The sequence below is a fragment of the Calypte anna genome, chromosome 3, assembly GCF_003957555.1.
Source record: "Calypte anna isolate BGI_N300 chromosome 3, bCalAnn1_v1.p, whole genome shotgun sequence".
NCBI lineage: Eukaryota > Metazoa > Chordata > Aves > Apodiformes > Trochilidae > Calypte > Calypte anna.
In genome coordinates, this window is record NC_044246.1 from 76,816,780 (window position 1) to 76,830,253 (window position 13,474).

The 13,474-nt window shown below is 46.0% G+C and overlaps 1 protein-coding gene across 1 annotated transcript; it reads right to left on the minus strand.

Annotated features, from left to right (window-relative positions):
* Positions 1 to 8,426: 8,426 nt before the first annotated feature.
* EEF1A1 (eukaryotic translation elongation factor 1 alpha 1) lies at positions 8,427 to 13,020 on the minus strand. The gene is made up of 8 exons (XM_030447082.1): positions 12,908 to 13,020; positions 11,887 to 12,076; positions 10,854 to 11,033; positions 10,432 to 10,728; positions 10,015 to 10,165; positions 9,577 to 9,833; positions 9,149 to 9,383; positions 8,427 to 8,827 (listed from the first exon to the last, which is right to left on the minus strand). Exons 2-8 carry the CDS (start codon positions 12,028 to 12,030, stop codon positions 8,703 to 8,705), a joined length of 1,389 nt encoding a protein of 462 aa, XP_030302942.1. The 5' UTR covers positions 12,031 to 12,076; positions 12,908 to 13,020; the 3' UTR covers positions 8,427 to 8,702.
* Positions 13,021 to 13,474: the final 454 nt, after the last annotated feature.

The window sequence follows — 13,474 nt, forward strand, 5'->3', positions numbered from 1 at the left end:
CCTGTTCACAGATAGGGGTTAATGATCTGTATTTGCTGGAATTGAAAGCTTGGCATGCACACAAGTTTGAGGACTGGCTGTTCCTTAGGTATTAGTTTCATGTATATGTTGAAGAGTTCATGTTTGAGAAGACCTTTTAATATCAAAAGAATTCATAGCTGCAAGTACTTCTGTTTATTTTGTTAAAAAGATGTACAGAAAGGCTAAATAATCTGCTGGAAATAGCATGAGCAGATATGATACTGACTGTCTGCCATCTGCTTTCTGTCTTCACTGGGGCATTTGTTACAAACTTTTTACATGAAGACAAGGTGATCTTAGACCCTCACAGGTCCTGTGGTTTTGGTAAGGGTGACAGGATAGGAAGGGCAGAAATGGAGAAGCCTGCCTGTAACATGGATGTCTGCTTGCTTTTTTCTTGGCTGTGTGGTAATTAATCATATTTTTGTCTTGCTGTAATCCTGACTGTGACCAGGCTATCAGGGAGGGCAGGATATGTGGTGAAGGTGGTCAAACTCATTGTGAACACCAAGAGGCTTTGTGAAGTTGCTTTTTTTTTTTTATCCCTCCTGCAGAACACAGGCCTGGTGATCAGTAGTTTTCCCCAAGCTAGATTTCCTCAGATCTCTAATGTTCTAGCTTGTACCAGATTTTCATGACAACTGTTGCCTTCCTTTCCTAGTCTAACTTTCATTTTATACAGTGCTTAGAGTGCCCAGTTTCTTCATCTTTATTTCTGCCTGGAAGATAAGAGAAAAATGGAAAGGCTTTCTATACTAGTAGACACTAAAAGCTGTCACTACCCAATTGTTGATGGTCTTATTGCTGCTGGAATGGTTGCAATGGTGCACCAGTGACTGGGCTCAATGGCTTGCCTTAGCCCCCCCATTTTGCTGGCCCTTGCAAGCACAGATATGCCTGCTCACTGAACATTGCCTTTGCACTATGCACAATGATCTTCACATGTATTCATGTTTGACTGGGGGCTTCTTGGCTTTGATGCCTACACCTCCAAGGCTGTTCTGCTCCATCCAGTAAGAAGTACCTCAAGACCCCATTCAGTGGATGCATGCTCCCATGAGCTGCCATTTCCACCTGGTAGGTGCTCCCTGTGCTTCCACCCAAACCATGGCTTGTGTTACTCAGAGTCCCTCCAGGTGTTTGTTTCCCTCTCTTGCTATGGTTTCACAGTGAGAAATAAAGCCTGTCTTGCCCCTCACGCTGAAAGTTAGTGGTGGCTGAGGCATCTTGGTGTAATATGGTAGAATTGTTCTGCAATTGCTTTTACAAAGGACAGAGAAAAAGGAATTGATGCTTCATCTGTTGTTTTAACAACTGGGGTGCTTTAGGAAACAAAATTATGCTTTTGTCTCTTTTCTAAACTGCTGTGTAGGCTTAACCCTGCGTAACTCTAAGGGAGAAGACAGATCTGGGTTCCCATCAGATTCTGACCTCAGAGTCACCACTGTTCAGCCACCATAGGAGAGGTCTGGACCTTGCCCCTTGTGCCAAGGAGTCGAGCAATGGTGAATCTAGCTTGAAAGCTGGAGGCTGCAACCCCTTTGCAGACTTCACTCTAGGTATTTAGACACTCTGTGATGTATCCTGGGGGTGCTCAGCTGTGAGGCAGAGGCTCAAACATGCCCTTGTCCTCAGCTTCCCTCCTGTGTCCCTGCAGAGTCAGCATCTCCCCGCTGCGAGAGGGGCTCTGCGAAGCCACCGGGACGGGGCTGCAAGCGGCTCCCTGGGAGAGCAGGGCTCGGGAAAGCCGATGCTGCAGTGGAGAGGGGAGGAAGATGAAGGCGAAGGTGAAGGCCCCCCTGTTCACCTTCAGCTACAGCTCCCAGCAGGAGGCACACACACGTTTCCAGGCACTGCTAGGGACCGATTAGCACACGCTGTTCTTGTTCCGACTGATTCAGCGCTTGGTGTGGTTAATCGAAGAGCAGGCGCAGAGCCAGGGGGGAAATGAGCTCATTCTGTGCCGCACAGGGCAGCAAGAAGGGGGGGGGCTGACAAGAGGCTGATGACTGTACAATCCTTGATTGCAATTTTATGTGGCTCATCTTGGTAATTGCCCTGTATGACCACATGGTGGCTTCTGTCACCAGTGTACGGGATTCTTTGAGTCACGGCCGGGGCTGGTACTGCCGAGCCGACCGCTTCCGCGAGGTTTTGTCCTTGTCCCACGGCACCTGGCAGGACTGTGGCCGGGTGTCCGTGGGCCGGCTCGGTGACAGCGCCCGCGGCACCGCCGGCAGAGAGCGGGGAGCGGCTGTAGCGGGTCCAGAGCAGTCAGGACAGAACCCGCGATCTCAGTTCTCAGCTGTGCCACAAGTGTGGAAGTCCTAGGGATTCGTGCCCAGAAATGAGTCTGGAAAATTGCCCTCGCAAGGAAGTGCCTGCGGCAGAGCTCTTTGCACCGGGCTGCTGCTTCCTTTCCCTCCTCCCTGTGCTCACATGGACAGCCCCTCCTTCTCCAGTGAATTAGGGAACTGTCATCCACAGAAGCACTTCAGCAGCAGACTACATAATATTAGTTATTATTACTAAAAGTAACAATCAGGTAGGTACAAACCTATAATTACACCTCATCTACTTCTTTTTTTTTTTTTTTTAGGTGCTTATTTTACACCGAGACAATCTTAACGCCAAACAAATCTGTATCTCTTTTCTCTAAAATATCCATGTCCTGTTAGTAGGGCCACAGCCCAACTTATAAAACTAAATATTAACTAAGTATTTAATAATTATAACTAAGGATTCAATAATACATAATATAAATAGTATTATCAATAAATAATAAATAATAACTAACTATTAACTCATTTGGGGGAGGGAGTAATTCTGTTTACCAGGGAATTAGTTTAGAATCCAGCTTCCCTGGAGATATTTAAAAAGAGACTGGATGTGGCACTCAGTGCCATGGTCTAGCAACCGCAACGGTGGTTCAAGGGTTGGACTCGATGATCTCTGAGGTCCCTTCCAACCCAGCCAATTCTATGATTCCAAACAGAAACTGCAGATTTTTAAGAAGTCTGGTAACTTCAATAAGTACAAAAGATAAACTAAGCCCCTTATTAATGTATACATTTGTGTGTATATATATATTATACACACATAATTTCATGTATGTGTGTGTATGTATACACACACACACACACACACACACACATATCAATGAAAACCATGGGAGTTTTGCTTAAGCTGTCCCCAGGTGGCTGCAGGTGAGCAGAATCTGAGCCTTTCTTTCACATTTCAGCCCTACCTGCAATAAAAGCCCTCTGGCAGGGGAAGATGGATTTGCCTTCCCACCACTCTGCAGGTTTGGAGTCAGTTGCCTCACCCTGCACTGATCCCGGCAGAACAGGGACCTGAGGTGGGGAAACAGGCTCCACTGTGGCTCTTCCCCTCTGTGTTAAATAATCCAGATTTTACTGGGCTGAAAGGTAAGAAGTGACTGCTGCCAGCAGGTCCCTGAGAGAGGTGTGAGCTGGCTCTGTTTGTTTCCAGTGACACACAAAGAAATAGAATAAGCACACAAAAAAATAGCACATTAACCCCCATACTTAGGTTTGTGCTGGGCCCAAGCCAGCAGATGCTTCTGCAGAAGGATGACCAGGTTACTGAACTGCTTCTCTCAGAAGAACCCAGAGAAAGCCCTGCATCAGTCCAACAGCACACCAAGAGCAAACCTTTTGCTCCAGAATCCTTGAAAGCATGCTTTAGACCCATGAGGAATGTTTCACCAGTCAAAGCTTAGATACTGTGAAGTTTTTTGTTGTTTTATTTTGTTGTTTGTTGCATTTTTTTGTTTTGTTTTTGTTTCTTTTTCCCTTTTAAAGGAAGAAGCAAAAACTTCAGAAATGCGGAGCTGTTTTGCATGGCCAGTTCCTTGGTAGTGACCCCTCCACCCCATGCACCCCACCATCCCCCCCCAGCCATAGGCCAGAGACTGCCCATAAGGTAATTGCACTCACATTTATCTCTAATTTCCTCTGTACTAGATCCAGCAGCTTTTGAGGAATGTAGGTATTAAACTGTCACCTTATCAGAGCAGAGGAGCTAGATTTATGTTGTGTAAATATTTGAAATATAAAGGATTAAAGAGTTATTGATAGGTAGCCAGAGACTGTAACATTAAAAAAAAAAAGTCAATGATCTAATTGATTTATAATGCAGAAATAATCTGACAAGACTAAAGAGGATTCACAGAAGGCTAAAAAGACCCCACAGTTCTGCCACTTACCATGTTTTCCTTCAGCTCTTTTGCACCCTAGGTGCTCTCTTTTTCCTGAAATGAAGTGGTTTCAGCCTTCCCCTTGGGAAGCAGTAGGGACATTCCAGAAGAAATGGTAATTGTGCCCAATCCTATTTTCCATGGTCATAGTTTAGTCCTCTATTTAGCTTATGGTTTGTCTGTTTAGCTCTGCAATTTCAGAGGTTAAAGTCATGGACAGAAGGTACTATTTGGTGCAGCTAATCAACACAAAGAATTTGAGTACATGAAAATAATAATTGTAATTTCAATGGTGTTAATACTGCAATTTGCACTGAAAAGTGAGTAAGAGAAAAAATTCTGGTAGAAAGGGTCTTCACATGCAGCAGCCACTTTGAGCAGGACTATAGAGGGACTATACAGAAATTAGAGGGACTGGGGAAAAAAAGATGACTGGCTAACCAGGAAAGATTTTATTTTCCAAAATCAATCTAAAATTGATTTTAGATCCAGCAACAATGAGATAAAATGAGTCTTGTGAGAAGCCTGGCCAAGTTTGACTCCGCAAAGGGTGTTAGAAAGCTCAGTAGAAGTTCCACAGGCAGTGCATAAAGGTAGGCAAGGGAAAGGAACCACATTGTTCTGAATGAAAGACACAGCAAAACTCATCCTGGGTTGCCCAAAACATGGATAAATTTAATTATCTCAGCCTGGACACACCCTTCGCTGTCAGCAGCTCCTTGGGTATACATCTTTTCCTGTCTCCCTCAGTCAGGGTCCTTTCCTCTGTGCCCTCCCTTGCACCCCTACCTTCCATCCCAGCCACCCCACAGCGGTGTGGAGCAGGAGCACCATCCCAGCTCTGCCAGGGGAGGCTTTACCGATCAGGAAGGCTCAGCCTCCATCCTACACAGCAAATAAAGCTCCTACACACAACCACTCCTGCAAAAATGCACCTGGAGTTGTTTTGCAGAGCCCGGAACACAGGAGCAGGGTACTGGTGGAGAGGCAGGCAGCTCATCAGCCCCCACCCTTCACCCCCAAGCCCCCTTTAGGCCCTACAGAAACATTTTACCAATATAAATTAAACCAGATGGGTTGTACTATGATCTAGACTGAATTTATGCTGTTCTTAAACAGATCCTGAATCATCTAGCACCAATGTGGGGAATATCCCCATATAATAGTTTCATTTCTATCTAAAATAGCTTTATCATGACCAAATCTAAAATTCACAATATGCAGTTAGAGAAATAAGCAGCAGTTTGTCAAAAATTTTGTCAATACCTTTCAAATATTTTGAGCAAGCTACAATCAAAATGTGAATTACTCTTTCATTTGCAGTTTCAGTAAAACTACTCTTCCAGTTTCTAGCTTTCCACAAGCTGGTCTGAGATCTGATTAAAATAACTTTGGGAAGTAGCCTGAGCAGAGCCGATTTTATTCCAGCCCTAAACACTCACCTAGGGACATAAAACTGAGCAATAAATGAGTTCCCTACAGCCACTATGATTGTGCTGCCCCAGATCCCTAGGCAGAGCAGGCTTTGTTGTATCCGTCCCCAGACACATTACCACATGAATTTTAATATTTCTGTGTACTGGAAGCCCTCTGGACATGCCTCAACCATCACCTGAAAAGGAAATTAAGCTTTAATTTTCCACCTCCTACCCACCATCACCTTCAGCAATGTAACTCAAAACTGATTAAAGACAATATTCTAGCCAGTTTTCTGCCTTCAGCTATCTACATCCCCGCAGCACTATTCTTTCACACTTCTGTATAAACATCACCAGCATTGCAGAACAGTATGGAAAGAGTTAAGGACAGCTGTAAAAGGAGCTAGAGAAATAAGCAGTCAGAAGACAAATACAGTTCTCAGCTATTAACATTTATTAAAACATCTGACCAAAGTAGCTTTATTCCCAAAGTTTTGTTTACAAAAGTCTATCGATTTCCCCAGGTAGTCAAAGATTTAATAAAAGAACTGAGATGGCACTGCATTAGTGTATAGAAAGCAAAACTGGTCTACAATAGTAACCAAAAAAAAAAAAAAATCAGTTTGTGTAAAATTGAGGCTTTAAATACTTTAATGGAATTGTTAGTATCATAGGCAGAGCATTAACAAGCATGTACTTGTTTTAACTGTGTACAACATAAAAATCATTAGCTGCAATACTGACTGGTTTTGACTTTTTCTTCCCTCCCTTAAGAGGCAGAACCACTCCCCCCAGCTTAAAAGCTTCTACCTGACCAGGTAGAGGTCATTTAAATGTGAAAGATCTCCCCAGCAGCTTCTGCAGTCGATTCACTTGGCAGTTTTTGTGACCTAGGCACAGCTGGTAAGAAAATGGCCTCCTGAGATAGCTGCACTGCTTCATTTTGGTCTCTGCATTTCCTCCAGCTTCTGCTAGTTTATGAGGCTCTAATTTCAATCAGTAGTTGCTTATTACAAGCCGATTTCCAAACTCTAATAGAAGGCAGCACTGTTCAAAGCACAGAGGAACTGCCGACAGACTGCATACGGCAGCTCAGGCCACAGACAGCCAAACCAAACATCCTCCACCTACACAGGAATGTTCAAGAAACTCAAAAAAACCCCATGGCTGCACCGAAGATGCAGTTCCTACCAGAGAAGTTCTCATCTCCATTAGAACTTTGCTGAACTGGCCTGACCAGTTGCTTGGAAAAGTCAGCGGTTTAACTGAATCTCATGCAAAGATTTGGCAAGGTGCTTTATTATGGCAACGGGACAGCTGACTTAATTTGAAGTCACACACTTCCTGTTGCCTGGAGGCTACTAACAAACCTTTCTATGTAGAATTTAAGGCTCATGCTCAGATTTGTTGACTGGATTTCATGTAGCACTCTAGCCCTGGCTTCACTGTTCTCTGTACATCTACACCTTCAAGACCAGTGTATAATACTCCAAGGTTTTACTGCAGTTAGAGACACAGAAGGTAAGCAAAAAAAGGAGAAAAGATCCAAAGCAAACAAAGAGCATGAAAGTAAGCAGTAACAGTTCAGGAATATCCAAGCAGTACAGATGTTATGAGATCCTACATAGCAAACACATAGCTGAGGAAGGAAAACAAACGAGAATACAGATGTTACAGACAGAGCATACCGGTGTCATGGAACAATAATCCTCTAAAGATACTGAGTTCTTTTCAAAGTTACATGGGGATGCTGTGAGGAAATTGTGTTAAAGGTTAGTAAAACAGCTGCATCATTATGCAACACAGGTCTGATTACCCATTAACTGCTTGTCTCCATTTACCAATTCAAAGCAATACATTTATTCTGGAATGCCCATTTCTAACAGCTGTTGTTTCTAATACCCAAAATGTTTTACCCGAATTATTTACCTTGTAATAAAAAGTAATCTTTCAGACTAGCTACCTAGGTCCACTTCAAGGGACTGTTTGATCCAGATCTTCAGCCCCGTTGTGTAGCAGCATAGATTTATCACATCCCTCTGGTAAAGGCAGACATCCTAGAACACCCTTGACCCAAAAGTTTAGGAATACCACACCAAATAGGACAGGTACAAGTACCACCGTACTGTTGGAAGTCGGTGGAAATACTTGCCTATTTCTCTGAGCTTTGGTCATGAAATAAAACTAAGAAAGTTACTCTAATAGTGGGTCATTCAGATATTGCCTGGCACGGGTCAAAGCCTCTTTCTGAACAAAATTCTTCATATTTAGATACAGTATGTCTTATCATATAGATTAGAAAACTTAGATTTGTTTGAACTCGAAAAAGCGACACAACAGTTCCCCAGAAAAAGGAATCTGTTCTGCTAGCAATTAGAAAAACTTGTGTACAAGATGTGTGGGAAACCCAACACTTTGTTTAAGATTCAATGTATGTTCACACTGTTCATTCTTCCCATTATAAGGTTTCCATGTTTTCCATCAGTGCATCACAAAATGCACCGAAATACCATTTGTTACCTGGTATTTGTGCTATCCAATCTAGAAATAAATCTTTAAAATAAAGCACCACAGAGTAATTTTTCTTAGGCTTAGATTAGTTAAAATGAATCCTGTAGCTCAATTTTGCCCTACTCATCAGAATCAACGTATTTTAATATTGGATTTGCAATTTCTTATTATTTTTAAGTAACAGACATCCTTTCTGATTCCACCAGGACCATCTTATTTTTAGTTCTATTAACATTAACCCAAAAAACACAGAGACATAGCATTGAACTTTTGTTTTAATGGTCTCAAATTCTGTGACAGATTTTTGGTCATTTCCATTTTAAAAAATTTATCGATTTTAAAGACTAATAACTTAAACTGCCACGAAACAAATGGTCCACAAACATTCCTTTCCTTCTGAAGCTTTTACGATGCATTGTAATCATTAACCAGTCTTTTACTATTAAACTTAAATGGCCAATTGAGACAAACAGTTCTGAGACCGTTCTTCCACCACTGATTAAGACTGAGGTGGCAGCTGATGTACAGAATTTTCATTTAGCCTTCTGGGCCTTCTGGGCAGACTTTGTGACCTTGCCAGCTCCGCCAGCCTTCTTGTCAACTGCCTTGATGACACCAACAGCAACCGTCTGCCTCATGTCACGCACAGCAAAACGACCTGAAAACAGAAACAGGTTTTATGGCTTTTGTCTATGGATCCATACCCCACACTGTTACCTTCACAGCAGCAATGCACAACTTAGGGTGAGAGGGCAGATGCCACTCTGTGACAGTGAACTCCATGAGACAGGGATTGAGACAGTTTATCTAGAGCAAGTACCCCTGGTACTGCTTAAGTTAAGGTCCCACTTCAAATTTTCTTTGTGCTCAGCTTTTACCAGCATTTTACAGAGCACGCTACATTCCTTAACTAGAAATCATATCCATTTTTTTCTATACAAACCAGTTTTAACCTATTTTAGAAGGAAAGATGCCTTACCCAGGGGAGGATAATCAGAGAAGCTTTCAACACACATGGGTTTGCCAGGGATCATATCAACGATGGCAGCATCTCCAGATTTCAGGAATTTGGGGCCATCCTCCAACTTCTTGCCAGAACGACGATCAATCTTCTCTTTGAGCTCAGCAAATTTGCATGCAATGTGAGCAGTATGGCAATCCAGCACAGGGGCATAGCCAGCACTAATTTGGCCAGGATGGTTCAGAATAATAACCTACAAAACACCAAGAAAGCAATTGAGAATACTGATGTGTCATACGGTGCCAGGGCTTTCACAGTATTTGCTTTAAGCAAATGTGTCTGAAGAGCTCAAGTCTATGTCACTTTATAGCCTAAGTGTACTAGTAAGAATGAATGAGACTTCATAATGCAGAGTTTGATCATCTTTTAACAGCTGCAGGGATTACCTGTGCAGTGAAGCCTGCAGCTTCCATGGGAGGATCGTTCTTGCTGTCACCAGCAACATTGCCACGGCGAACGTCCTTCACAGACACGTTCTTGACATTGAAGCCAACGTTATCACCAGGCAGAGCTTCACTCAGGGCTTCGTGATGCATCTCAACAGATTTTACTTCAGTTGTAACATTGACAGGGGCAAATGTAACCACCATGCCTGGCTTCAGAACACCAGTTTCCACACGGCCGACTGGGACAGTACCAATCCCTGTAGAGGAGAGACATTATTAGTAAATCTGCTCAGGAAGCGTATACCCCTACAGGATTAAAATAACTGAGGAAAGTACTGATTTTTCAACAACAAAAACCATTCTCAGGCAAACAACTGCTTTTCTGTCGCTTACTCTCATTAGCTGTGGAAAAAAAAAAGCATTACAGAGAACACTGACCGCCAATTTTGTAGACATCCTGAAGAGGCAGACGCAGGGGTTTGTCAGTCGGACGAGTTGGTGGCAGGATACAGTCCAAAGCTTCAAGCAGAGTGGTTCCACTGGCATTGCCATCCTTTCGGGTAACCTTCCACCCCTTGAACCAGGGCATCTGTAACAGACACAAGCCCAAACATTAACTGCCTGCCAATTTTAATGGCACAAGGCTAAAAAAAATGCCCATGTAGTTCATCTTGATATAAATCACATATAATATACTACAGCAGAAAAAAAAGTTTTCAACGTGCTGGGATTTGATTTTTGACCTCAGCACTTCCAATTGCAACTATTAAACCCCACATGCATGCTATTATTGCATAATACACTTTGTTAATCCTTCTAGTTTCAATTCTAAATACAAATAAATGTCAAACCTACGTTAGAGCTTGGCTCCAACATGTTGTCTCCGTTCCAACCAGAAATTGGCACAAAGGCTACAGTGTCTGGGTTGTAGCCAATCTTCTTGATGTAAGTGCTGACTTCTTTGACAATCTCTTCATATCTCTTCTGGCTGTAAGGTGGCTCAGTGGAATCCATCTTGTTGACACCAACAATCAGCTGTTTCACACCCAGGGTGTAGGCCAGAAGAGCGTGCTCACGGGTCTGCCCGTTCTTGGAAATACCAGCCTCGAACTCACCAACACCAGCAGCAACAATCAGGACAGCACAATCAGCCTTTGAAAAGAAAGGAAAACCCCTCATTATTAAGGCTGCGCATGTTTGAGGTATTAAGAGAACACCCTCAGGCAACTAAGGATCAACCTGTATAAAACTTTTGAAATCCTTATCTATGTACATACCTGAGAAGTTCCAGTGATCATGTTCTTAATGAAGTCTCTGTGTCCAGGAGCATCGATGATGGTGACATAGTATTTGCTTGTTTCAAATTTCCACAGGGAAATATCAATAGTAATACCACGCTCACGCTCAGCTTTCAGCTTGTCCAAAACCCAGGCATATTTGAAGGAACCTTTGCCCATCTGTGGATAGCAAAAAAAACAACCAACTTTTTTAAGGGTGAGAATACATTTGGACTTACTTCAGAAATATAAAAGGACAAAACCCAAGAATAGTAAGTGGTTTAACACTGAAAAATGTTGCTGCTTGTTAAACAAGCAACAAGATACACTTGGCACTACTAGCGAGAGATGCCAATGGCTTTCTATTTTATCCTGCTGACAGCTTAGCCCTCTTGACAGCTTGTTAATTGTCCTAATGACAGATCTCTTGAGCTAAAGCTTGAGTATCAAGTGTCCACTACAAATTTACCTTCTTAGAAATGCAATCCCTGCAATAATCAACAGCTTAACTGCCACTCAGCCCAATGTCCACTCCCATTTTTTGATGTGCTTATCGAGACTGAAGTACTTACTACACACAGAAGTATTATAAGCAACTTTTTAGTTTTAAACTCCAAAATCCAGTTTATTTCTTCGTTTTTTTGAGTTAACTTCCTCAGGGTAACTTCTAATTTTATCCTTTATAATGAAAGACCGAAGCTGGGAACTCCACTTACATTACAATTCCAGGCATGATTATTCAAATTCAGCTTTAGACTACCTTTATTTTCCCTGTTTCTACACTTTACAATTCCAGCTTTGCCAACTCTAGTAAAGGTGGATTCAGCACTTTAGTTGAACTACACGGAGAACTGCAACCAAGATGCCTCCCTGTGGCCACTGAGAACCTACACACTTGTACAGCAATTGGGAGTTGCTGCCAAACTGCCTCCCTGTGGCCACAGAACATTTTGCAACTGAGTTTTGAAACGAAATCACTCATTATTTATCACTGCGCCACCGGTATTTTCCTGAATGTCAGAGGCCCACGCACCTCAGCAGCTTCCTTCTCGAACTTCTCGATGGTCCTCTTGTCGATACCACCGCATTTGTAGATGAGGTGGCCGGTGGTGGTGGACTTGCCAGAGTCGACGTGTCCGATGACGACGATGTTGATGTGGGTCTTCTCCTTTCCCATGTTGGATGTTAGTTAAGCTCTTTCTTTCGGCAAAAGAGAATCACACCTGCGAGTTCCCCACAAAAACACCGGTTACACCTCGAGGGACAGCCACGCCATCGTTGTCCACGTCCCCGACGGCGGCGGCCCTGCGCCTAAGGAGGCCCGGGCAGGCCCGGCCGGGACGGCGGCCCCGCCCCACCGGGGGAGGGGCGGATCGGGCGGGCGCCGGCCGCGGGCCCCTGCTGCGTGCCCCTTGCCTCGCCCCCTCCCCTCGCTGCCTCCGGGCTCGAGTTACCCCCGGCGGCCGGGCAGCGGGTCGGCTGGCCCGGCGATGCTGACGGGCAGCGATGAGGGCGGGGCGGGGCCGGCCCGCTCCTTTGTGTGACTCACCCCGCCCGGGCCTCCGCGTCCTCCATTTTGTGGAGCTGGCGGCAGGCAGGAAAGGCGAGCCGCCATTTTTTCACTCGTGCCCCATCCCCCTTCCCCCACCGCGGCCCTGGCGGCGGCCCACGGACCCCAACACCGGTGCACGGGCCCCACATCGATCGCCACGTACCGCGCGTCGCGCCGACGGCCCTACCGCCACCCTCAGGGCAGGAGCCCGGCACCTCGTGCTTCTCGCCGGCATGGCCACGCCGCCGACAGGGCCCCGGCCCAGGGGGAATCGAGGGATACAATGCGTCGCCATCTGCCCCTGTGGCATCTCCCGCCCGCCCGGCTCCCTCGCCAACGCCCCCTGCCCCTCTATCCCCCTGCCCCTCCTCCCCCCCACCTCCCGCGCACCGCTTTGCGGTGGCGGCCACGCCCGCGCACGGCGCTCGCCAGCCCCCAGGGCACTCGGGCCCCCGGCCCGGCCCTGCCCTACCCCGGCCTGCCCCCGGCGGACGCGCCTCACCTGCAAGACGGCGGCAAACCCGGAGCGAAAAAGACCGACGGCGTGAACACCGCCCCTTATATACCCTGGGTGGGGGCGGGGCCTGACGTACACGTCACCACTCCCGGCGGCCCCGCGGCCCCGCCCACCCAGCCCCGCCCTGGCGGCCGCGCGGGCCAAAGGCGATCCCGGACCGCGGCCTGGAGCGGCACCGGCGCCGTACCGGAGCAGTACCCGGGCCGTACCCGAGCCCGGTTTCCCCTTCCTCTTCCCCAACGGGCAGCGGGGATGGACTCCTCCGAACCCGCGCTGTGCTGTGGCAGCAGCGCCGGCGGGGCGGAGCGGGGCCGGGCTGCGCTGGCCCCTTCCTGCGCGGGGACCGACAGCGCCCGAGGTGACCGGGCAGGAGCGGGGTCCCTGCTCGAAGTGACCCGGCGGGAATAGGATGACTTCCCCGAGATGAGGCGGGGTAGCCAGAGCCCCCGGTGCTCGGCCAGGAGCTGGAGGCTTGGGAGGAGAATGCTCCGCACGTTGCACCATAGCCCAGCTAAAGAAAATCCCTGGGGAATAGCCCCAGGCAAAATAATT

Excerpts from the sequence above, each read along its gene's own strand:
- EEF1A1 (XM_030447082.1), bottom strand. The coding sequence starts at position 12,030 with ATGGGAAAGGAGAAGACCCACATCAACATCGTCGTCATCGGACACGTC. Across the intron at positions 9,384-9,576 it reads CTGCAGGCTTCACTGCACAG|GTTATTATTCTGAACCATCC; the intron begins GTAATCCCTGCA and ends GGTGTTTTGTAG. Across the intron at positions 8,828-9,148 it reads CTCTGATTATCCTCCCCTGG|GTCGTTTTGCTGTGCGTGAC; the intron begins GTAAGGCATCTT and ends TTCTGTTTTCAG.